General features: G+C 37.4%; 1 protein-coding gene across 2 annotated transcripts in view; it reads right to left on the bottom strand.

Annotated features, from left to right (window-relative positions):
- TRIM24 (tripartite motif containing 24) overlaps window positions 1-27,267 on the bottom strand; it is a 131,449-nt gene that overhangs the window by 18,279 nt on the left and 85,903 nt on the right. Inside the window, exons 5-10 of one of the 2 annotated variants that reach the window (XM_030308518.1) lie at window positions 25,961-26,077; window positions 23,085-23,199; window positions 20,789-20,935; window positions 12,537-12,654; window positions 9,613-9,881; window positions 4,681-4,854 (exon numbers count right to left, since the gene is read on the bottom strand). In XM_030308518.1, coding sequence (XP_030164378.1) covers window positions 4,681-4,854; window positions 9,613-9,881; window positions 12,537-12,654; window positions 20,789-20,935; window positions 23,085-23,199; window positions 25,961-26,077 — 940 coding nt within the window. The remainder of the gene's footprint in view (window positions 1-4,680; window positions 4,855-9,612; window positions 9,882-12,536; window positions 12,655-20,788; window positions 20,936-23,084; window positions 23,200-25,960; window positions 26,078-27,267) is intronic. The other variant, XM_030308519.1, reaches the window with a different exon arrangement.

Genomic DNA, 27,267 nt, shown 5'->3' with positions numbered 1-27,267 from the left:
CTTGAGAAGGATAGGTATTATCTCTGCTTTAAACGTCTGGTAGAACTCCCCTGGGAAGCCATCTGGTCCTGGACTCTTATTTGTTGGGAGATTTTTGATGACTGATTCAATTTCCTCGCTGCTTATGGGTCTGTTCAAGCTTTCTATTTCCTCCTGATTGAGTTTTGGAAGTGTGTGGGTGTTTAGGAATTTGTCCATTTCTTCCAAGTTTTCCAGTTTGTTGGCATATAATTTATCATAGTATTCCCTGATAATTGCTTGTATTTCTGAGGGATTGGTTGTAATAATTCCATTTTCATTCATGATTTTATCTATTTGGGTCATCTCTCTTTTGTTTTTGAGAAGCCTGACTAGGGGTTTATCAATTTTGTTTATTTTTTCAAAAAACCAACTCTTGGTTTCATTGATCTGCTCTACAGTTTTTTTTAGATTCTATATGTTTATTTCTGCTCTGATCTTTGTTATTTCTCTTCTTCTGCTGGGTTTAGGCTGTCTTTGCTGTTCTGCTTCTATTTCCTTTAGGTGTGCTGTTAGATTTTGTATTTCGGATTTTTCTTGTTTCTTGAGATAGGCCTGGATTGCAATGTATTTTCCTCTCAGGACTGCCTTCGCTGCCTCCCAAAGTGTTTGGATTGTTGTATTTTCATTTTCGTTTGTTTCCATATGTTTTTTAATTTCTTCCCTAATTGCCTGGTTGACCCATTCATTCTTTAGTAGGGTGTTTATTAACCTCCATGCCTTTGGAGGTTTTCCAGACTTTTTCCTGTGGTTGATTTCAAGCTTCAGAGCATTGTAGTCTGAAAGTATGCATGGTATGATCTCAATTCTTGTATACTTATGAAGGGCTGTTTTGTGACCCAGTATGTGATCTATCTTGGAGAATGTTCCATGTGTACTCGAGAAGAAAGTATATTCTGTTGCTTTGGGATGCAGAGTTCTAAAGAGATCTGTCAAGTCCATCTGATCCAATGTATCATTCAGGGCCCTTGTTTCTTTATTGACCGTGTGTCTAGATGATCTATCCATTGTTGTAAGTGGGGTATTAAAGTCCCCTGCAATTACCACATTCTTATCAATAAGGTTGCTTATGTTTGTGAGTAGTTGTTTTATATATTTGGGGGTTTCCGTATTCGGTGCATAGACATTTATTATTGTTAGCTCTTCCTGATGGATAGACCCTGTAATTATTATATAATGCCCTTCTTCATCTCTTGTTACAGCCTTTAATTTAAAGTCTAGTTTGTCTGATATAAGTATGGCTACTCCAGCTCTCTTTTGACTTCCAATAGCATGATAAATAGTTCTCCATCCCCTCACTTTCAATCTGAAGGTGTCCTCAGGTCTAAAATGAGTCTCTTGTAGTCAGCAAATAGATGGGTCTTGTTTTTTTTTATCCATTCTGATACCTATGTCTTTTTGTTGGCGCATTTAGTCCATTTACGTTCAGTGTTATTATACAAAGATATGAGTTTAGAGTCATTGTCATGTCTGTAGGTTTCATGCTTGTAGCGGTGTCTCTGGTACTTTGTCTCACAGGATCCCCCTTAGGATCTCTTGTAGGCCTGGTTTAGTGGTGATGAATTCCTTCAGTTTTTGTTTGTTTGGTAAGACCTTTCTCTCTCCTTCTATTCTAAATGACAGATTTGCTGGATAAAGGATTCTCGGCTGCCTATTTCTTCTATTCATCACATTGAATATTTCCTGCCATTCCTTTCTGGCCTGCCAAGTTTCAGTAGAAAGATCCGTCACTAGTCTTATCGGTCTCCCTTTATATGTTAGAGCACATTTATCCCTAGCTGCTTTCAGAATTTTCTCTTTATCCTTGTATTTTGCCAGTTTCACTATGATATGTTGCGCAGAAGATCGATTCAAGTTACATCTGAAGGGAGTTCTCTGTGCCTCTTGGATTTCAATGCCTTTTTCCTTCCCCAGATCAGGGAAGTTCTCAGCTATTATTTCTTCAAGTACACCTTCAGCACCTTTCCCTCTCTCTTCCTCCTCTGGAGTACCAATTATGCATATATTATTTCTCTTTAGTGCATCACTTAGTTCTCTAATTTTCCCCTCATACTCCTGGATTTTTTTTATCTTTTTCTCAGCTTCTTCTTTTTCCATAATTTTATCTCCTAGTTCACCTATTCTCTCCTCTGCCTCTTCAATCCGAGCTGTGGTCGTCTCCATTTTATTTTGCAGCTCATTTATAGCATTTTTTAGCTCCTCCTGGCTGTTCCTTAGTCCCTTGATCTCTGTAGCAATAGAGTCTCTGCTGTCCTCTATACTGTTTTCAAGCCCAGCAATTAGTTTTACGACTATTATTCTAAATTCACTTTCTGTTACACTGTTTAAATCGTTTTTGATCAGTTCGTTAGCTGTTCCTATTTCCTGGAGATTCTTTTGAGGGGAATTCTTCCATTTTGTCATTTTGGATAGTCCCTGGAGTGGTGCGGGACTGCAGGGCACTTCCCCTGTGCTGTCTTGAATAACTTGCGTTGGTGAGTGGGGCCACAGTCAGACCTGATGTCTGCCCTCAGCCCACCGCTGGGGCCACAGTCAGACTGGTATGTACCTTCTCTTCCCCTCTCCTAGGGGCAGGATTCACTGTGAGGTGGTGTGGTCCATCTGGGCTACTTGCACACTGCCACGCTTGTGGTGCTGGGGGTCTGGCGTATCAGCTGGGGGGTGGGTAGGCAAGGTGCACAGGGGTGGGAGGGGCAGGCTCATTTCGCTTTTCCTTTGGTGATCTGATTCGGGAGGGGTCCTGCAGCACCGGGAATGAGTCAGACCCGCTGCTGGAGGGATGGATCCACAGAAGCACAGCCTTGGGTGTTTGCGCAGTGCAAGCGAGTTCCCTGACAGGAACTGGTTCCCTTTGGGGTTTTGGCTGGGGGATGGGCGAGGGAGAAGGTGCTGGCGAGCGCCTTTGTTCCCCGCCAAGCTGAGGTCTGTCGTCTGGGGCTCAACAACTCTCCCTCCCATTGTCTTCCAGCCCTCCCGTTCTCCGAGCAGAGTGTTAGCTTATAACCTTCCAGATGTCAAGTCCCACTTGCTGTCAGAACACACTCTGTCCGGTCCCTCTGCTTTTGCAAGCCAGACTTGGGGGCTCTGCTTTGCCGGCGGGCTGCCCCTCCACCCCGGCTCCCTCCCGCTGGTCCGTGTAGCACACACCGCCTCTCCACCTTTCCTACCCTCTTCCGTGGGCCTCTCGTCTGCATTTGACTCCGGAGAATCCATTCTGCTAGTCTTCTGGTGGTTTTCTGGGTTATTTAGGCAGGTGTAGGTGGAATCTAAGTGATCAGCCGGAGGCGGTGAGCCCAGTGTCCTCCTACGCCGCCATCTTCCCCAACCTCTTCTCCAGGAAACATTTTAAAAACATCCTTAGAGTGTGTATCTACACATTAAAAATAACAACTGGAGAAGAGGGTCGGGGCGCCTGGTTGGCTCAGTTGGTTAAGTGTCCGACTTTGGCTTAGGTCATGATCTCATGGTTCGTGGGTCAAGCCCCACATCAGGGTCTGTGCTGACAGCTCAGAGTCTGGAGCTTGCTTCATATTTTGTGTCTCCCTCTCTCTCTGCCCCTCTCCTCCTTGCTCTCTGTCCATCTCTCTTTCAAGAATAAAAAAACATTAAAAAAAATTAAAAAAAAAAAAAACAACTGGGGAAGAGGGAAGGTACACATTTGTGCACACAGAGTGTGCTAGGTGCTTTTGTACACATTAGCAGTCTCAGCACAACTCTGCAAGGGATTCAATATATAGCTGGGGCAAATGACATTTAAAAGATTAAACTTGCACAAGGTCACAAAACTCTTAGGAAAGTAAACAGGACTTAAGGCTACAATGCAGCTTGAGTCCTTTTCACCTCTCTCTACCAATGAAGCAGAGAAAGAAATGACTTATTTAAAAGCGTTTTTATTAAAATATTAAGAAAATTCTGTGCTATTAAAGCAAAGCTAAACTAATTATAACCACACACAAACACACAGCACATGTACTTTTTGAATAGAATTTTCACATCATTTGATTAAACGAATGTCAGAGAATTATAGAAACCACATCATATTCCTTATTTTGGTCTTGGCAAAAATATGAAACTGAAATCAGCCTACAAGTATTAAGCTGGAAAGAGTGTTGACACAAGTGCTTGAAGACAGAGAACTTTGACAAATATAACAAAATAGTGTCTTATCTAGAAAATATTTTTACCTGAAGACCTTAAGAATATAAATATTAAATCCTTTTGGATTTAATATAGAACCTTAAAACATTCAATTTCATCAGATGTATAGGTACTCCATATTAAAACTATCAGTTTTTTTCTAAGTCCCCTTCAAACAATTTAAAGATTTTTCTTTTGCAGAATATAACCTGTATTTGTTAGAATTCTTCTTAGTAAATGTAATGAACTCAGCTAAAAGCTGCACCTATGAGTATTGCCAAAAGTCATACCTACGTCTCACTGATTATTCTGGGCCTTTAATCCAACTTAAGTGGATTTCTCTTGTTAATTATAAATCAGGACCCATTCTCTTAGCTTTGTCTCTATGTCTGTAATAAACTTGGTAACTCACACTTATTAAAAACAAAAAACTTGCTCTTCATAACCACTGCTTTATTTATAAATTCAACATGATCTGAAAGCAGAGAAGCAGAACAAGAAGCTGAAGAGAGTAAATATATATACCTGTTTTATAGCTTGTTGAGCCAAAAAAGCCATCTGTAGCGGGTTGGGCTTTATTGCTTGTCGCGGCATGTTCTGGTTCGGTGGGTATCTCAGCTGTTGAGGATGTGGAGGAAGAACTGGTCCATTGGGTTTGGGGCTGTGATTTTGGAAATTTATCAAACGTGGAGGGGGTTGCTGGAAAAAAGAAATTAAACCATTTTAGTGACGGTCATCTCCTGAAAGACAAATTACAGAGAAGTCTGTAACTTTCAAAGAAAGACAGCAACTCTGTCACAGACGAACAACTTATTAATACTACAACAAAGGTGTGGGGGAAGGAGGCAGCCTTCCAGAATGTGTAAAGCTATGTGAAAAGGGGCTTCATTAGGAAAAAGCCGTGGGACAGGGGTTTCCAACTTTAAGTAGGTTATAATAGGACTGGATGTAGGCGATGTTAGGAAGTAGGGAAAATTTGTGTTAAGTATCCTTCTAAGTCCCTGATTTGCCCTCTTCAGACATCCTAAAATAATATGGTGGTTGAATACTAATCGCTAACATTTACTGAGCAGTCGTTACATGCCAGGCACTGCTTTCAGAGATTTCTATGAGAGAACTCATTTAATCTTCACAACACTCTTATGAGGTAGGGACTCTTTATTTTACAGAAAAGGAAATCAGGGTATAGAGAATTTAAATAACCTATCCAAGATTAACAAAGGTAGTAAAAGATGAAGCTGGAACTTGAACTTAAGCACTCTAGCTCCAAACTCTTAACTGACAAATCATGAATAGTGAAAACTGTTAATATTTGAAAACTGGGACACCTGGGTGGCTCAGTCAGTTAAGGGTCCAACTTTGGCTCAGGTCATGATCTCACATTTCGTGGGTGCGAGCCCCGCGTCGGGCTCTGTGCTGACCGCTCAGAGCCTAGAGCCTGCTTCAGATTCTATGTCTCTCTCTCTCTCTCTCTCTCTCTTTCTCTCTCTGTCTCCCTGCCCCTCCCTTGCTCACACTCTGTCTCTCTCTCTCAAAAATAAACATTAAAAAAAAAAAAAAAAAAGGAATTAGTGAGTTTTAGATCTGAGGCCAAACCATATGCCATGCATTGTGATTACCATTTTACATGTGTTACTTCATTATGTCATTTGTAAAATGAGGACACTGAACATTAGAAAGCTTACGTAGCTTGAAAAAGGTCACGTGGCTAGTGAAAGGTGGTGCTAGAGCTCTGATCCAAATCTAGTTTGCCTCATCATTACCAAAATGCGTTCTGGTATTTAGCTGGGGGTTGATTAAGGTACAGATGAGAGGATGAAATTTCCCTAAAAGAAAATAGATTTCAAGTGGAAACCCTCCAAGGACAACACTAGTTGGTTACAGGACAGGGCAAGGGCTGGGAAGACAAGCCTACTTTGTGCATAAATGCTAGCCTTGGAAATTGAGATCTGTGTTCTAGAAAAAGGTAACCTTATATGCCAGTCTTCATTTCATCATGAACCAATCCTACGGTTGGCAACTTATTGCGAAGCAAATACTTATTTTTAGGCGCTCTAAACTGTGAAGGAAGACAGCTATAAAGTGTAGCCCTGCCTTCTTTTTTAGCTTTTACTCTCTCATTTTTTGAATTTACTCTCCTTGCATGGGTAAACTGCTTCTCTTTCCCCTGTCTTACAAATTAGTTGGCACTGGGTTCACCCTCAGTAACTCTCAAGAGTAGCCAGCAATTACACACCCAAGAAAAACAGATTTAGATACTGTTTCAACACCAAGGGAAATTCTGTGGGTGAAGAAGAGAAAAATATTAGAGAAAATATCAGAACTGTACAGAAGCATATGCCTGAAGCCATAGCAATTCTTTCTAATTCTTAAAGTTTTGTGACTTGAAGGGTTTTATATCAGAGAAACGCAAACAGAAAACAGTTGGGCGATTACAGTGGAAATAGTACAAAACTTCTAAATTTATCTAAGAGATAATTTTTTATAAAGTGGAAAAGCACCTAAAATGGTCCTTAAGGAGAATAAAGGTAATCCTCGAAGTCCTTTGCTGCCCTACTCTCACAGTCCCAGCAAGAATGAGGTTTATATATTGATACAGTCAAGAAATGACACTTGATGTCAGAGTAATGTACCCTGTGAGAAGTCAGTGTGGGAATGGATGTCGACCCTACCATCAAGGAGCTCACAGTTTGGTAAGACGTAAGGGGTTTTTCCCCCCTCTCCTAAACAGTTACAGTTGACTACATTAGACAGGGAAGGCAACTTCGAAGAATAAGATTAGGAACTAGTTCTGAGCATAAAAGAAAAAGCAAAACCAGTGGTACTTTAATTAAATGGAATCACCTAATTTGCAAGAAAGATACAGAAGGAAAAAACAGAACAGAGAAATAATTGAGCACTTTAGCAAACTAACGTATAATCATCGTTACCCTCATCTGCACTCTAAGTACCTTCATTATTATAGGGTTTGACTGTATTCTAGGTCAGTAGTTCCCAACTGTGCATAACCATGAAGGATAGCAGATGTCCTTCTAACTCTTCAGGAAAATGAATGTTTACATATGAATGAGAGCATCTCCACAGCAATAAATCTGACTCAGGAGTAAGAGCCATTGCTGTGAATTATGTATTCAATAACATAGGTGACCACACTCAACAAACTGTGATCTGTCCACTGGAGTATAAAAAGATATACTGTATATTGCTAAATAAACAGAGATACACAGTCTATCAAGTTTGTACCACTTGGTCATGGAAGTGTGTATCCTATGTCTGTATCACCCAACTCTTTAACCACACAGATTATGTGGTTAATATTCAGAGGAAGAAGAAATAAGGAACTCTCATGCAAGCAATTTTTTAGAAGTAGTCCTTCAAATTTACCTGGGTCCTACAGACAGATGCAGAGTACGATCTGAACATGTCCACAAAGCCAGAGGCACACACACACCTCCTCTTAGGCACACATTTCCCTACGCTTTACATGTAAATAAACTGGTAGAAAACGAAGTCTACAGCTGAGCAGGGCAAGCTTATAGAGGAGGAGAAACTGATGACTGAAAAATATATGAGTATTTGACAGAGAACACATAAAAATGAGGGGTGAGAAGACAGAAAAACAACAGTGTGTGAGGTAATGACCAAAAGATACGAAGGTTATCTTATTTCTAAGTGGGAAAATTAGGTCATATAATGGAGATTGTGCATTATATAGATTATACAGCAGTAAATCCTAGAGAGGAAAAATAAGATCAAATGCAAATTTGAGATACGTAGGCTAAATAAAGCCTCAGAGATCACTTCTGTTTTGTCGCTACTTAAATAATGAGTGACCAAGTCACACAGTATCTACTAACTGCTCAGTTCCTCACTTCTTAGTGAAAAGATAATTAACACAAATAATGGATTTATCCTTTTTTTTTTGCTTTAATAAACTATTAAATAAAAATCACTTTTCTATCTCCCACTTAAGATAAATATTAATCATGCAAATGCTTAGCACTAAGTGCTCAACCCTCTTCTCTTCACATTTATCTTTAGAAATATTTTGGTACTCTTTGAAGTCTACCTGCAATATGTCACTCTGCAGAGATAATGACAAAATTACTCAGTTTTCTTAAAATTCCAACTCTACCAGTTGAAACTCTTGGTATCTACAGTGTACAACTCTCTTCTTACGGAGCACTCACCAAAGACTTCTTAAATTCTTTGTTAATTACTTCTGTGAACATGTGGGTTAAAGTTCTAGAGGAATAATCAATTTGGCATATTAAGTTAGGCATTTTAATATACCCCTGGATTTGACAAGCCTTCTTAATCAAATTATTAGAAAGCCATAAACCTCAAATAAATCAACTCAGGCCTTCACAGAAGCAATTTAACAAAATCACGATCTACATATGCCTACAACTTTCTTCAGGGTTGAAATAAGAGCCCTATGAAGACCAATTCTATGTTTTGCAAAATTGCTACAAAAAAATTATCATGCCATTTAAAATTGCTTTTTCATGAAGAACCACATTATGTATTCCTCTTAGTGCTTGTAAAATACTAGTAAAAAGTTTTTTCTCTAATTAACTGGCATTTTTCCTTTTTACCAAATAATATAGATATTATGCCTGCTTCTCATTTTCTTGGGTTGAGAAAAAATTCTGAGCTAAGTCTTGTTCTCAAGTAGTTATTCACACTTTGATACTTATTAAACCATGTTCTACTTCATTTGTGTCATTACTGTTTCATTACTTCAAATGCTTCTCAGAAATAGGAAGAGTACATATTAATAAATGTAACTGTCAATAACAATTTGTATGATTTGATTAGACCTTATATTCCTTAGTAAACTTACTACGTATGCCCAGATCTAACTTGAGCAGGACGGTTAAACTACTTAACAGAGTGCATAAACTTCTTATCTTGAAAAACTAACTTAAAAGTAAATGGAATACTTCATATCTAGTAAGAATAAGAATGGTTCATGGAGTATCTGCTCAGAAATAAAGTTTGAAAAAGGTAGTTTTCTAAGGAACCATTCTGCCCCACTTTTCTATTTGACCCTAGTTTCTAAGATGCAGTGTGGTTTTTCGAAAACACTGCATCCCCACGAAGAACAGAAAACTGAAGTATTAGTCATTCTGAAGCACTAATACAGGAATTATGAGTTACAGATTTACAAATTTCCTCATCAGTCATAGGCATGGGTTATTTAGGAATGCAATCATTTGTCCTGTTATAATTTGAAGAGTAGATGAAAACAGATGTACCAGCTAAATAAACCATTAATTCCTTTTTGAGAAGGACTAAAAACTAGAAGCTAAATCAAGGATACTTAATGTGATAAATTTTTAACAATTCATATATGTAAATCACAAATGACAGATGTCTTGGTTATTTTAAGAGATGTTGAATACAATTGTACTATCATTATCTAAGTTAGGACAGGCCTGCTTCCAAATTTACCTGATGAGAGATGGAAGGTTGCTGGATGGGCCCCTGCATTCTAGGGTTTGGTAAACCCACAGGTGCTGGCCTCCGTTGCACCTGTTGCCTCTGAGCCATTACCTGTTGCTGCATATGCTGGAGTCGTAATTGAGCTAGGCTGATCTGTGTTGGAAACTTGGATAACTGGTTTGAAGATAAACCACCTGGTGGCTGTGAATTCTGTTCCACGACAGGATTCTGCTTAGGCATTTGTGGCTGGCTCTCTTTATCTTCAATTACTAAAGAACCTAATTAAAGAGAAAAAGTTAAGTTCTGAAGTTTTTCTGAAAGTGAAATAGCATATTTCATAAGGCTCTTTTTGCTGAACTTCAAATTGCCAAGAAACTTTTTCATCTCAGGAACGCTTTACACTCTTAGAAATCAAAGGTCACAAAGAGCTTTTGTTTACGTAAGTTCTATCTATCAAATTTTCACATTTTAGAAACTATTAAAAACATTTTTTAGTTATTAACTCATTTAAAAATAACAAGCCCACAGTAACACGTTTTTATGAAAAAATAACTTCACAAAAATTAATGAAGATTTACATTGTTTTAAGTTTTTAAAATCTTCACATGTCTGGTCTAAGAGCTGAACTCTCCAATTTGTTTCTGTATTGTCTGTCATTATATGTTGTTTGGGTTGAAATTTATGAAGAAAATCCAGCCACACATAGACATGTAGTTGGGAAAAGTCCCATAAAGGAGTCCCATACAATATTTTGAGAACTGCTCTTGTATATCAAAATAAAACAAGTCAATCGGATGTTGGTTCTAAAAATCCCACAATGTATTTGATTCTTTAGAATGAACAATTTGTAATCTCTCAACTTCCTTATACCTTCACGGCTCATACTACGTCAGCTGACAGAGAATACTGTGGCTCACAACTACACTTTTAGAATTTAAAGGTGCCTCTAGTAGGTCTGATTACAGCATAAGGCAAAGCTTGACTTTTTCAACAGACTCAATTTCTGATTTATTAAGCATAAACATCCTAAAAAAATATGGTCATCATTCATTAAATACTCATTGCATGTTAGGTAATGTGATAGTAGGTCTATGTATATTCTTGTTAAAATCCTTTTTATAGATAAGGGATCTAAGGCTCAGAGAGATTGAGTAAATTACCCAAACTCACCGAGACATTAACTGAATGTTGACATAGATCAATATTTTCCCTCTGTACTCTTCTAGAAGACATTTCTCAGAAGCCACGGATAACACCAAGTCTGGGAAACTTGAATCCTTCTTAGAATATTTAAAATGTAAATCTCATTGTAAATGGTAATTTACACAGCTGTAAGTGATGGCTCTGAGAAGTCTTACCGTAAAGGATATTGTTTAACCTTATTATAGGAATTTCACAAACAGGAGATGCTGTTTTTATTTTGTTTTTGCTGATGCAGACATACCTAAAACTATATACACTTATGTATATAGTTACACATTTATGTCTACATCACGAGGTTTATGCTGTAAGTTATATGCTTGTAATTACATGTATTTCTATACATGACTACTTGTATAGATATATAACTTGTGATTCATAACTTCTGTATAGCTGAATCTGTGGTGGTTTGGTGAGGTAGGTAAGAGATAGTTACTTAGAAACACACTTTGTATTAAGATGCTGCTTTTTAGTAAGACAGGTCAGAGTGTGTGTGATTCCAGCTGCCTGCTACCTATCAATAAATACATTGCTGCATGCACTTCAAAACTGAGCTACAGGGGTTAACTTCTCACTATCCTTTTTGTTCTTTTGTATGGATGCGATCTGTGTAAGCTTATTGCTTCCTTTCTTGATGTGTTAGGAGAGCACTGGCTCTCTCCAGCCATTTCTTCCTTTCCTACCTAGAATCGAGCTGAGGGTATGAGAGACCAAACATCTTCGATGATTTTGAAACATAGTCTGTGAGCCCAAAAAACTGTCATCAAAGGGAATATACTGATGGCTGATGAAGAATGTACAGGGAATTCTTAAATTTCTGTTTCTATAGTTTCCATGTAAGAAATTAAGAAGAAAGGCAAAAAGTGAAGACTTTTTCTACTATTTGAGTTCCTAATCTTACCAAAATGACAGTCTCCCTCTGTGATAATTTGGTGGGCTCTAATACTAAAAACTGGGGCACTTTTCTGTGTGCATGTTACATTTCAATTAGGAAGTTTAAAAATACAGTTATTTCAGGGCGCCTGGGTGGCTCAGTGAGTTGAGCGACTGACTTCGGTTCAGGTCATGATCTCACAGCTCCTGAGTTCGAGCCCCGTGTCGGGCTCTGTGCTGACAGCTCGGAGCCTGGAGCCTGCTTTGGCTTCTGTGTCTCCCTCTCTCTCTCTGCCCCTCCCCCCTCGCGTTCTGTCTCTGTCTCTCTCAAAAATAATTAAACATTAAAAAACAATGTAAAAAAAATATACAGTTATTATATAAAAGGTGGAATAAAAGATGAGAAGTCTTCCCTAGCAAGATCAAGCAAATGAACCTTTAGGTGCTCCATGACTGGGTACAAGAAGTAAACCAATATGAGAAATACTATTTTAACAGAACACATTCCACATAACAAAAATCCTGTATCAATGGCAGTTATGAGTCAAAAGTTTTATTACCCCATTGTGATAAATCTATAGTTAACAGTAAAAGCAATATTCTATGGAAAAAAGAACTTCTAAATTCCCAAGTCTAGACATTCTGTGAGTCAATATTAAGGATGTTTCATATTATCCATTTATTTACATATGTGTATTTATACTCAGGCATGTGTTACACAGATACACACGTTAATAAAATACTGGCAAAAATTCCATGTCTTTAAAATAAGGTAATAAAAACACTTTGATAGCATTATCATAATCATTAAGAGCTCCAGAAACAAATGGCACTTTGAGGAAACGGACATAATGGCCTACCTAAATTGATAATATTTTGAGCCCAGAAACTAGGATCACAGTGAAACTGGATGGTATTGTTGGTCACTGGGGAAGCATCACACCTTGCTCGAAGGAGGTGCCGTAACCGGTATGTAATCTAGGAGAAAGGAGAGACAACTAAACATCAGTATCTTTCATCAGGCAAATAATTTATTAAGTTCCCAGGGAATACACAAAAAAAGTCATTTCTGGTATGTATGCTGATACAAAACAGGTAATCATATAGAAGCTATAAAATATGGATACACAACATGGTTTTCTTTCTAAAACGTTAAGTTTTGAGGTATAATTTAGTTACCTATACTGTTGAATACAAAACTGAAAAGTATCTTCAAGTGATACGTTAAAGTGAGGTTTTTTGAATTAATAAAAGTTTAGAGAAGCACCAACTAAATATCTGTAAAATAAACCTTAACATATTTTGCTCTTTTATTATACTTATGCTTTTAAAGAAAGTTTCAGGATTTGGATTAAGGGGCTAATGAGTTATGGAAAATACAGATTAATCTCTGCTCATATGTAAGTACAGCTCACATCTAGGCTGCTAGTGGGATGGCTCCCCTTGCTCCTATGTTTTGAATCTCATGTCATTACACCACACCACCCACCTCCTTCCACCCTGTAGTCCTCAGTGAACACTTGGACCTTCTCTCTCAGCCCTTGAAGAATTTAGCTCCTGGCTCACTATCACCATCTCCAACATCACTCATCATAATTCTTAATGATTTTAATATCCAACCAGCTGATCCTTCTTTCTAGCTCACTTCCTCTGGTGCCCAGGTACCCATTATCCTATAAACCTTAAAGGCCCCATAAGCCTTTGCTCTTATAATTTTTCCATGTCCTTCAATCTCACATTACCATTATCCTTACCTAGCTTAAACCCCAGGTTCAAGCACCATAATCATCTCCTTGCATATACCCTCAATACCTGTTTTTCTCACATACTCCATCAAATATACTCCCATCTCTCTCCTCAACTTTTGTCACCAAACGAAACAAAACAAACAACCCTGGTTAAATCCAGCTTTTGCCTAAATATAGCTGGACTGATAAAGGGAATGATCACTTCAAACACATGACAATTTACTTCCGGTATGCCCCTAAGGGTGACTGGCTAGCATGTGACATTCTTCTGGTACTTTACTTCCCTACTCTCCTAAGTAACTGTTCAACTTTTCTTCTCAAATCTCTAGCACCCTTCCTCCCCCATTGTCAATCTCAGCTGATGATTTTGGTTCCAATTTTACTGAGAAAGCAGGAACAATCAGGGACCTTCTACAAATTCCCACCACTTGTGAGTATTAGTGTTCCCTCCAGTTGCAATGCTTCTAGAGCAGTCCTTCCACTTGTGCAACAGCACCCAACCCTTCTTGCCTACTCAGACACTGCTCAGCAACTTTCTTCCCTCTCCTGTATCACCTAGGCTTCCCTTTTACTGGATCACTCCCATCGACAGAGAAATGTTTTAACTTTTCCCAGCTAAAAACAAAACTCTTGGCTCTTTTTCTCTTGCCATCAACTGCCCCGTTTTCCTGCTTTTTACAGCAAACTCTTAAAAAACTCATCTATTTTTACTGTGCCCTGTTCCTCTCCTCCCATTCTTTTCTGAAACCACTCCTTCACTTGGCTTTCAGCATACTATACCCTCATGGTTTTATCTTTATTTTACCAGCTGCTACTTTTGGGGGCCACTGAGAACAGGTTTGGGCTCCAATGCACCATCAAAGCCTCTACTATTGGTTCTTTCAACTGAGCCCCAGGGCTCAGTCTTTCAACTGCTCTCATTTCTCCTCTACCCACAGTTTCAGTGATCTCATATGGTCTCATAGTTTAAATGACTTCTTAATTTGTATCTCAAGTCTAGATCTCTCTTTTGAACTTGCATTTCCAACTAGTTACTCAACATCTCCACCTGGTTGTCTAATAGGCACCTCAAATTTAATCTGTTTAAAAGGGAATTTGTGATCTTTCTACACAAGTCTACTTGTCCTATAATCTTAGCCTTGTCCATTATTGTCAACACTATTTTTCCTACAGCTTAGTCCTTGGTTCCTTTCTTTTTCTCATGCCCTACATTCAACCTGTTAGCAAAATCCTACTGGTTCTAGCCTTAAAAGATATGGATAACCCTACCCATTTTCCCATCAACTCTATTATTTATTATTATTATTATTATTTTAGTTTATTTTGAGAGGGAGAGACAAGAGGAGAGGCGAGGCAGAGAGAGAGAGAGAGAGAGAGAGAGAGAGAGAGAGAGAGAGAGAGAATGAATCCTAAGCAGACTCCACACTGTCAGTGCAGAACCGGATCCGGATGCGGGGCTCAAACCCAAGAACCGTGAGATAATGACCTGAGCTGAAATCAAGAGTCAGATGCTTAAGTGACTGAGCCACCCAGGCACCCCTCTCATCACCTCTATTAATTCTCCTGTTATCACTTTGCAAAAGTTACCTTACTGCAGTAAGTAAGGCTCTAACTGGTCTCCCTTATATCTCCCTTGCCCTCAACTACCTATAGTCTATTCTCAATAGCTACAGTGATTGTTAAAATATAAATCATATTCTGTCTTCCTTCTCAAGTCCCTCTCTCCAGCAGTTCCTCATCTGAGATTAAAAACCAAAGTCCTCATAATGAACTACAAGGCTTGTGCTATCTGACTGCACGACCTTACTCATACTACTTTCTGATCCTTCACTCTGTTCCAGCCCCTCATGCCTCTTTGTGTCCATATCACAAAAACCACCACCTCCGTCTTTGTATCTGCTGTGTTGCTTCGCCAGAACAGACTTCCCCCAAATATCTGCAGGAATTGCTTCTTCACTTTTCTTTAGTATTTGCTCAAATATCACCCTCTTTAGATAGACCAACTTATCTTAAACTACCACCTGCACTCCAGTGTTCCCAGACTCCCTTCCTTAATTTAATTTTCTCTAGAGCACTTAATATATACCAGGTAATAGTTATATATTTTACTTATTTTGGTACTGTCTCTCTCCACTAAATGTGACTCTTAAAGGGCAAAGATTTTATTTTGTTCTCTGTTCTCCCAGTGCTTAGAATGCTGCCTGATATATATAGCAGGTATTCAGTAAATAATTGTTGAATACATAATTTGCTTTAGTTGCTAAATTATTTTCAATGGCTCTAATAAATTGTGAGTAAAAAACCATTGAACTATTTTGGGACTAAGTAGAATACATGACACAGTGTGTAGCTAACAGCACTCAACACAATGCTCTTCTCCCTAAGTTTTTCTGTCTTAACTTTTTGTGTCCTCTAACAGTTCTCACCGTAAAAGATGTTCCTACAAAGCCGACCAAAACAATCATTCCAAGAACTTTCCTTTGTAAATATACTCCTGTTTTATCATTTCCAAAAATTTGTTCATTTTGAAATAATTTTTAAATTGTAGAAAAGTGAAAAGAACCCTTCCCCCAGATTTCCCAACGGCTGCTGTATTAACACACTTCTTCCAGTGCCTCCCCAACTGCTTTTGCACATACATTATTGCTACTAGTCTTTTTCTGAACCTTTTGACAGTAAGTTGCAGACATGAGGTTCTGTCTACCCTAAACACTCTGGCGAGTGCACCTTAAAACAAAGATCGTCTAACATAAAGAGCAAATTCCAAATTCCGAAACCAAGTCTGACAACACTGCCATCCAATCCAAAGACCTCATTCAAATGCCAACTCTGCCCACAGTGTCGCTTGCTAGGATACTGTCAAGGAATACAGGTTGCATTTGGATGCCATGTCCCTTCAGTTCCTTAGGCTTTCCCTGTCATTTATGTCCTTGATGGCTTTAAAGAGTTCAAGAACTTATATTCTAGAAGAGCGCCTTCAACCTGGGTCTGAGTGCAGTTCCTCTTGATCAGACTTAGTAAAAGCATCCTTGTCAGGAATCCCACACTAATGATAATATAATGTGCACTTCTTAGCACATGAGATCAGGAAGCTCAGGATGGCAGCCTGTCCTACCACAAGTGCTGATACGAATCTTCGTCGCCTGACAATTTTGCTCCCCAGGTTCCCCACCTTGAATTCACTCGATTTCCCCCTTTGTAAACGCTTAGTATTTTGCAAAGAGGTATTGTAGCATTACACTGAAATCCTGTTCTATCAATTCTCTACCCAGCAGATTAGCATACACTGATGACTCCTTCTTAATGACCACTACGACAGTGACCATATGTACTATCCTTTCTACGTTTATTGATTTACACTGTGACATAAAATTTTCTTTATCATTTAGATAAAATGGTTAAATCAGAAATGCGAACACTTTCTTAAAAGAAAATCAGCTCTAATAAAAGGGAACTGTGAGGTCAATACTTGCATATACTTTTTTCTCCCCTTGAGATACTATGCTGTAGATGAGAAGCCGGAAGACGCAATTTATTTACAACTCAGATAGCTAGTATCTATTTACTATTAATTTGTACCAAGGTCTAAAAGTAGTATCAAACTTGGCCAAACTCTGTTCCTTAAGTAACATTTTTTCCTGATGTATTTTACTGTCATTCAATGTAAAATATAAGAGCTCTTTTACTGTCAAATTATTTTAGATTTGTAGATGGGTACATCTAAAATGTAAACCTTGTCAAAACTCCTGACGCATATTTTAGTTATTTCTGAGAAGTGATAAGGCATGACTGGTATAGAGGGTAATGGTTCATTAAATATACACACTTGTTAATCTCTCCAGATGTATCTGAACTTAAATGAACTCAGGTTTTACACTGAAACCTTAGCTACTGTTCAAAAAGCAACAGACAGAACATTTTTTTAAAATATGAAAGGTATCAAAACAGCTTTCAAGATAGCAATACTATATACTGTCTCCTTTCTAATGAAGTTAAAATAAACTTAAAGAAGAAATTTAGTATTTGATTTTCCAATCCTATAAAAATGAACAGGCAGTTTTGTCTATACTCAGAGCTTCTGAAAGAAGACATTATCTTGTACCTGATTTTTTTTTACCATCAATCTTTCGTTGAATTCCTATGCATCAAGCACTGAGTAACACAAAATTCCTACTTTAAGACGTGTAGAGTCTAATGAGATTCATAGAAACATATGCAAATACAATAGCAGATAAAAATCAGTAATAGTATGATGGACATATGCACAAAGGGTGTGTAAACACAAGAAAGAGAAACCCAATCCAGTCTTGGTCATGAAAGGCTGACAAGTGGAAAGGAAGACCAATCTAATCTGAAGCAGGTAGTCTTTAAAAAGATGGACATTATTCAGGAGCAAGAAGAGGCAGGAAAGGGTACTAGTACTCAGGCAAGAAAGAATCATATATCCTGTGAGCACCAAAGATTAGAAATAAGGAGATGGCAATGAGGCATTCAGGAATACACAAAGAAGGTCACTGAAGATTAATTAGATGGGAGAAGGGAAAAAAGGAGAAAAGAATTCCTTTTTACTACTTATAACTTAATAGTTTCCTAATTGCTAGTATTATAGAAATATTTATGGAGAGTAAAAAGAATGATAGTGTTTTACTCTCCTGGCCTTTCTTCTGTCAACGTTGCTTGCCTTCCTTCTAAATAATAAAGGATAAATTCAGTGTTAACAGGTTGACAGAAGAGTTCTGAGGAAATACTGTGAAACTGTTTCAAAATATATTTAACACTAGACTTCTGGAAAGATTTTGCTCTTCCATTGATTTTTGTCTTTTCTTGACCACAGTTCCTATAGCAAAAAGTGAACTAAAAATTGCAAGCCAAGCTTGAAATTTCAGGCCTGCAAGGCATTTCTTCCTATTTTTTTAAGCACATGAAAGCCATCATTTAAAGGATAACTTGAGTAAACATGGCTACATGTACCATGCAGAAAAACTATGAGGAACGGAGTTATAGAATATAGTAATTTTCAATTTTTTTGAGGTTGGAGATCCTTGTAAGTGTTTACAAATAAGTATAAGCCTCAGCTCAGTGTGCATTGCAGGCAAATTATTTTATTAGCTACATACATTTGTGACTCAAGGGCCACTTGGGTTCCACAGACTTTTAAAAATCAGAAAAGAAATGATTTGGCGAATCAGGTATCTAATAATACTGGTTCCTTGTAATTTGCTGTACCCATTTTCTCCTATATAATGTCAACAACATTCTTCCTTTCTCCTATGTCACGAGATCATTGTGCTGATTAAGTAATCCCATCTGTTTTTATTGTTTTCTCTTATTATAATTGCAAATAAAATCATAAAATAAAATTAGAGAAATTTTTAGACAGATTTACTAAGTATCTGACTGTATGAATAATATGCTTTCTTACACAATACCGTAATATTCAATATTCATAACTTTTCATTCATAATTGAAAAAAGAATTGTCTCATTTTCTATTTTTATTCTTTTTCTGTTGGACATTCAGAAAAATATCCAGGAAAACAGAAAAGATATGTACTATCTAGAAGCTATTTTTTAAAAGACCAATAAAGCAGTTGGAAGAAAGAAAAAAAGAAAGAAAGAAGTCAAGAAAAAATGTATCATTGAAATATTAAGAAAGAAAAAAAAGTCCAAGAGTTGAATACAATTCATGATTAGGAATAGTTTTAGAAATAGTTATAAATTAATTTTTTTTAACAAGTCTTCAACTCAATATTTGAACCTAGTTTATAAAAGTTTATCCAGAAGTACATTTCCTTATTTCAAAATGGTCATAGAAAAATTTTGCTACCTGATTCTCAAAACAGAATAGGTGAACAGAAAACTGATTTGGAAGTCCTAACTTGATTTCAAAGGGTAACTCTCTGTGTAATCTTTTTTGTTTAAAAAAAAAAACAATTTTTTTTTATCTTTATTCATTTCCTGTGAGAGATAGAGTGCAAGCAGGGGAGGGGCAGAGAGACAGGCTCTAGGCTCCGAGCTGTTGGCACAAAGCCCCACATGGGGCTCGAACTCACCAAAACGGGAGATCGTGACTTGAGCTGAAGTTGGACGCTTAACTGACTGAGCCACCCAGGTGCCCCGAATATATTTTTTAAATGTCTTTTTAATTTTTTTTATGTTTTATTTTTTCTTATTTTTGAGAGAGAGAGAGAGTACGAGTGGGGGAGAGAGAGTTACAGACAGAGGGAGACAAACAATCTGAAGCAGGCTCCAGGCTCTGAGCTGTCAGCACAGAGCCTGACGGGGGCCTTGAACCCACAAACTGTGAGACGGCGACTTGAGCTCAAGTTGTAGATGCTTAATTGACTGAACCACCCAGGCACCCCATTTTTTTAATGTTTATTTATTTTTGAGAGTGAGAAACAGAGTGCATGCACAGGGGAGAGACAGACGGAGGGGGAGAGAGGATCCAAAGTGGGCTCTGTGCTGATGGCAACAAGTCCAATGCAAGGCTTGAACTCATGAACCTCGAGATTATGACCTGAGCCCAAGTCAGACGCTCAACCTACTGAGCCACCCATGCACCCCATTGTGAAATCTTTAATAAAATGAAGGTAAGGCAGCAATTTTTAAGAATGCAGACCAGTGGCACCAGCATCTCCTGGGAGCTTGTAAGAAATACAGAATCTAGCTCTACTCCACAACCATTAATCCAGAATCCTCAGGTGATTACTAGTGTGCAGTGATGAAATATTTTCAGTAGCAAGGTTCTAGACTACTTCCACAATTGTTCATCATGACACAGCCACTTTTCTTTAACAAATGGGGTTGAGATATCCAGCACCATTTATGGCCGCCAGAGTTATCAACGTGCTGCCGACAAGAGGAACACAGCTTCTAAGCTCAGTGTCCAAGACGGAATTCTGGTTGATACCTCTGTGTGACCTTACAAATGTCACTTAACTTTGTGCCTTCATCATCCATACAAAAAAGATGGATAGGTATACCTATCTTATAAAAATGATGCCTAAGTTTAAGTGAACTATTACATAGAAAATACTTAGAACTAGCACCTGGCACACTACAGGTGATCAGGAAATATTTATTATTATCATTACTGTTAGTGTTAAGTTCGATTGCCACTGAGAGAAAACCTGGCAAAGAACCAGACAGGAAGGACAGTCGTGGATTAGAATACACCTAAACCATGGCAGTTAAATATACTTTTTAAAAGCAAAATATTTTGATCACTTAAAATTAGAAATAGGTAAGGGCACTTAAGTACAAATAGACTAATGACCATTTCTGAATTTTAAGTATTCCAGTGACTCCCATCATTTCTCTGCTTTTTGATGGTATGTTCCATGCCATACTTAGCTATCTTACCAGTCGCTTGCTATAAAGTAATGCTGTGCTGCTGCCACTGGAAACTGCCCATTTAGAAAAATGCATGACATGTTCCAATTGTTTAGAAAGTCCGGCCACTTCCTGTTGTTGTTGCATAAGTTTCATGCGATGGTCCTTTGCAAGGCTCTGAAAAGAAGAAAATTCAAAATTAGTCCCGCATATAACATATTTTAATGGTCATTTTCAGATTACCAAATTAGAATAACTGTCACCTCTGAGAAGTCAAGTGATAGAAACTTGAATTTTCATAAGAAATATTCTTAGTGTTTTTCCTCTTAGTATAAAATGATCAGTCTCACTGCCACAAAAACTGTGCCCCAAACAATGCAGCTTCTGCCATTGCCACCACCGCCTCTGCACCCTCTACCCTCCACACCAGGCCCTTGGTCTAGTTTTACATATTCTGGAATTTAGGTCAGTGTTCATGCATCTTCCAATATTCAAAAAGGGGAGAAAACCATGGATTGGCTATGATACAGTCAGTCAATGCCTATTAAATTCAACACTCACAAATAAAATTCAATACTCATAAATAAAATTCAATACCCAAAATTAAAACTCAATACCCACAAATACAATAAAAATAAAATCCAATCTAATAAAGTTATCAGATCACATGTTGTGCAATCACATGATTTCACGTTTTAGGCATTCTAGTCCTGATTGCAACCAGTTTTGTGCCCAGTCACACCATGTGGTAGACAACACTTAAACTTTTTGTGTGTGTTTTTTGTTTTTTGAGAGAGAGACAGAAGTGGGCAGGGGGAGAGGGGGAGAGAGAGGGAGAGAGGGAGGAAAGGTGCACACACACAAGGGAGGGGCAGAGAGACAGAAAGAATCCCAAGCACAGCACAGAGCTATGTGCAGCACAGAGCTGATGTAGGGCTCGATCTCACAAACCGGGACATCATGACCTGAGTGGAAATCAAGAGTTGGACACTTAACTGACTGAGCCACCCAGGCACTACTTTATCTTCATTTTTTGAAAAACTCTCCAAGAGATTCTGATTTACAGCAGAGTCTGGAAAGAGCCACAGCAATGCACGCACTAGTAATCTCTGAGAAAGCCAATCTAAGTGATGCTTGATTTTAAACAGAGCTTGGAAAATGTTTTAAATTCTTTGTTTCTATTAAAAAAAAAAAAAAAAAAGAGGGGTGCCTGGGTGGTTCAGTCAGTTGAGCATCCAACGTCAGCTCCTGTCATGATCTCACGGTTCCTGAGTTTGAGCCCTGCAAGGGGCTCTAGGCTGACAGCTCAGAGCCTGGGCTGTGTCTCCTCTCTGCCCCTCCCTCGCTCACACTCTCTTTCTCTCAAAAATAAACAAATATTAAAAAATTAAAAAAAAAAAAAAGAAATCACAGAATCTTGAAAAAATATTATAAATGAGGTCTCCTTGGCAGAATACTTCTTCACTAAATAAGACAAGTCTTTAGTCTTTGTTTCCTGTATGGCTGATGAGCCACGGGAATGACCATGCTTTCCCAGGAGGGCAGGACTCTCTGAGAAAGACCTTACAAATCTGTCAACTACAAAATAAAGAGGTTAAACCAAATTATTCTAGGAGTTATTTTTTTTAAATCCTTAAACATCAGAATTCTTTCATTCTCTTCTCATTCTAAATTGCTTCTTTACTGTGAATTCTTTTTGCACCATTAAAAGAATACTAAAATACCATGCAATTAATATTATGTTACTATGGAGAAGTTGTAATCTATTATTATTTGGAGGCAAACACTGACTTTGGATCTAGACCTTCATGAGTATAAAAAAACTCATAAAGAGCCCAATATTTTTCTCACCGTGGTGAGAAACAACTATCCTAAGTGCCCTGAGTATCCTTCCCTACATACTGCTTTCACAGAGGATTAAGACTGAAATGTTGAGAGTGGAAGGCATATCCTTTTACTTAATTTCTCATAGGGTTAAACCTTTATGTTTGAAAACAAAATATAGCTTAGTTATCTTTCCAAATCTTTTTTGCTCGATTGCACCCCTTTGGTGGCCCCAAGTTGTCATTAATTTAAAATGATTAATCTCTTCAACATTTACAGAGCTCCTTCAAGCAAGGCACTGTGCTTTGTGCTATCGAGGAAACACTAAGCCATAAACTGTCAGCTACAATGTAGAATATGGTAAAAGAAAACTTAGGAATGGAGAAGCAATATTATTCAATCATAAATGGATGAAAAAGTCTGTGATTTCAAAGTCACGAATACATGAGAAACTACTATATTAAATCGCTACAAACATACTGTCCCATCAACAGTAACTTACCTCAAGCTGATGCAGTAGGGCTTTTCCTTTTTTATTTATTTCTACCATCAATGTAAATATAGCAACTTTAATATCCTGCTCCACCTGCTTTTGATTTTGATTTACTTCAATTATCCTGAAAATTAAATGAAAGGGGGAAAAATCTAAACTCTAAGGCAGAAGATTTGTTTTATAATATTTAAAATTGATTTTCTAATGTCTAAATTAGGCCAAAATGTTTTCAACTCTTAAAAGCTCAGCTGTTTCTAAGGGTCCTTCAGTGTAAATTGACTTTCTCGAAGATGACATAGCAGAAATGTAATTCTTCTGAAAAACACAGTCACTTAATTCAATCTTAAAATCAAAATGTATAAAATTGCAAGAGAACGAACACATCTTAAGAAAATATGACTTGGAAAGATCATGATGAAAATCATTCAAGAAAATCAATACTTGATCTAAAAGGGTAGACCAAAAAAAAGGTTTATGAGCAAGAAAACCAGGACTCCAAACATGTTCGATTGTATCCACTCTAACTACCAAGTAGGAAAGTGTAAGCATGTCATTCTTAGTGATCTGAACTGCTGCAGTATTCATTATGCCCGCACAGAAGCAAAGAGAACAACAGTAGAGAGCTACTGTAAGAACACATCTGTCTTCAAATAAGCAGCTCAATACTACTTTATGTTTCATCAGCTATCATGTACAGTTTTTCCCTTCGTTAGAGAAGACGGGAAGGCCATTGTCATGGAGATCGAGATAGACAGATAAGAAATACACAGCATCATACCAGAATATCTTACAAAAGCAGAAGAGAATAACGGGACACCCACTAAACACTTTGAGAGAAATTGGAAGTTTGATTTCTCCAGTCTGCTTCTCCAATAGTTATCCTCCAAGACTTAAAACCAATAGGGCAGAGATTTTATTTTCTGTTGCAACTTAAGATAATCACTTGACACCAATATTGGCTATGAAAATCAAGAAACCCAGATAGATATGGGAAGAAAACAACCCTCTGAAACAAAACAAAACAAAAACTAATTTAGAATTCACATCTTCATGATGGTTAAACAGGATGAAAAAAGGACAGGCAGTGCCATTGTCTGCACACACGTGAAAACGAATTAAAACCAAAGTAAGTCCGTGCTGTAAATGTAATCCTTTTATGACAGTCTATTCAGATATGAGCAATTAGCACCTAATCCAAAGATTCTTTAATTCTCACAATTCAAAACCCCAAATCCTTTCATGCGATAATGTATGACGTTGTAAAAACAGCATAAGGAAGCCACTAACAGAAAGGTAAAAGAACAAATTTGGAGAATTCACACTATCTGGTTTGAAGACTAACTATAAAAAGCTACAGTCATGAAGAAAGTGGGGTACTGTCAAAAAAGAAAAATACAATGGAACAGAATGCAGAGTTTAGAAAGAACCTTACACATACATGGTCAACCGATTCCCTACAAAGGTGCCAAGGCAATTAAATAACAATAATTTAGTCTTTTAAACAAATGGTGTTGGAACAAATGGACATCCATAGGTTACAAAAAAGTGAACTTTGACCCATAGCTCATACCATATACATAATGAAAGAGTAAGAAGAAAGACTAAATTTCATCAAGGGTGGAGCTTTCACATAAAATTAGTTACTTTACAATTGCTACCATTTGCCACTTACACGGTAGAATCACCTGTAACTATCTCTCTGCATCATTCTGTGAATATCCCTTACAAATTTTCAACTACTCAGATAAACTTTTAAGCCCACCACTTTATTTGGCAAAAATAGTATGGTTAGAATATGGTAAATGAAACAGTATTTGGTTAATATAGTTGTTATGTAAAAGAGAAAGGTAAAATGCAATGACAGCTGATAAGGAAGACTAACAAAAACAAAAGACACACGATAGAACTGTTATTATCACAAAGAATAAAAATGGTCATAGTAATTACTGAAAAAGGTTAATGACAAAAATAACACATTATAATGATTGGTCTTAAGGAAGATAAACCACAAGACTTTCTCTTATGAATCCCCTGTGAGGCCTCTCTTATTCAGGCTCTTTCTAAACAGGATATCTTGATTTATTTGGACAGTGATATGTTACTTTTGTATGCAAAACAACAAAAGAAGGGAAAATGGGATTTCATAGCTGTTGTAAAGGTTGTACTATGTCAGTGCGGGTTCCAAACAGGATGAAAAAAGGGGGGTAAGCTAAACAAACTCACTCTTCCATGTGGAGGTGAGTGGTTTGCTCCCCTAATCACTGACTTGTGAGATGTGAGACTTTGGACAGTTGAGGATTCCTCCTTCGGAAAACAAAAAGCATAACAGGTAATATGTAGAAACCGTGCAAGTATTGTTATCTGATAAGAAATTAAAGGTGCGTGAAACCATTTAACAATCCCTGCCTCCTGGTGTCCTGAGACCTCCACCCTATAGTAGTTAAAAGGTGACAGCCCAGAGAAGGCATCTCAAAGTTGACCAATGCTTAAAAAAGCAGTTATGTATGTATAATAAAGTGTTAAAATATTTTATAATAGTGGCAAAAAGTAGTTGATTTTGTTTTTAAATCCTGGCATTTCTTTAAAATTTGAAACATCAGATAATTATAAATTATCAATACCTGCCAGATAAATGATCCATTACTCAGTGCAATTTATTACCATAACAGTTTTGAAATTTCATGGCTGAAAAGAATGCTTTCCAGTTCAGTTTCCAGAAACCCAACGTTTCTAGAAAAGTCTTACAAACTATGTTATTAGAGGCATCTGACAGCTTACTTAGATCTACTTCACCATGAGCTAAGTAAAATACCTGTTCTAAAAGAGAATATTCTTAATATGTTATATAAATATGATTTATCATAACACCACAAATGTAAATTTACCTGTTTTGGATCTGATTTCCTGTGAATTTTATGTATTTTGTTTTTTCCATCAGTTTTGTGATTAGTGTATCTATGATCACTTTCTGATTCTGAAAAGCTTCTTCTATAAATTGGTATCTGAAAAGACAAGTAAACAAGCCAATTATTTCATGCTAATAAATCAAAAATGAGGAAAAGCATCCCCCCAAAAGCTAAGATAAAAAGAGTTTAAAAGATATAAATAATACTAAATATATCCCTGGAAGGCAGGTTTTCTGCACTCTCCAAAGTGTCTCTAAGAAAAGGAGGAATCTTTACAGATATTACTCATGGATACTCTAAATTATTTTGGAAAGTTGGGGAAGATACATATCTATCACTCATAGTTTAAGAGGCTTAAAGAACTCACCTGGCAGACCTGGCAAAAAATAACCACAGATATTTAAGTAGATTTCCTTACTTCTTTGTAATTTCCTAATTATTAAAGTTTGATGCTGTAAATATTTTGATGATCACTTTTCTTTAACGTTTGAGAGCACATGTGCACGTGTGCACACACACACATATAGAGAAAGAGAGAGGAAGAGAAAGGATCCCAAGCAGTCTCTATACTGTCAGTGCAGAGCCCGACACAAGGCTCCATCTCATGAACTGTGAGATCATGACCTGAGCCAAAATCAAGAGTTGGGTGGTTAACTGACTGAGCCACCAGGCACCACTTGAAGATTACTTTCGAACATTAGGTAGTTTTGTCATAAAGGTCACAAATATATGCCTTTAGGGAAAATGGTGGGATGAGGAAAAACTCTTGATGCTATGCCTTGCATGTAACAAAGCTTCAAGCAACATAAAACACAGCACTTTAAAAACTTTAACTTGTAAATGAACATGATAATCTCTGACAAAGTACGTATGATGACTCAAGAGTAGCTCCAGGGACACAGTAATATAGAAGACAACCAGTTTTATTAATTTTTCGTAAAATGCATAAAACACAGTATTTTACATAATGTGATTTAAAAGTGCAAGCGTACTTAAATCAGTATTATAGTGTTGCCAGCATTAGAAAAAAAGGGGAACATAGTTAATATTAATTGTTGGATTTTCTCTGTATAGAATGCGGTCTTTGAGACCCTAGTAATGTGTAATGTTATATGAAATGGTCAAAATGTTTGTTATCTGGTTCCTAAACTCAATTTTTTTTTTTTTAAACTTTTTATTTTTTTTTTTCAACGTTTATTTATTTTTGGGACTGAGAGACAGAGCATGAACGGGGGAGGGGCAGAGAGAGAGGGAGACACAGAATCGGAAACAGGCTCCAGGCTCTG

This window comes from Lynx canadensis, chromosome A2, assembly GCF_007474595.2.
Source record: "Lynx canadensis isolate LIC74 chromosome A2, mLynCan4.pri.v2, whole genome shotgun sequence".
NCBI classification, from domain to species: Eukaryota; Metazoa; Chordata; class Mammalia; order Carnivora; family Felidae; genus Lynx; species Lynx canadensis.
This window is presented reverse-complemented; position numbering and strand designations above follow the sequence as displayed.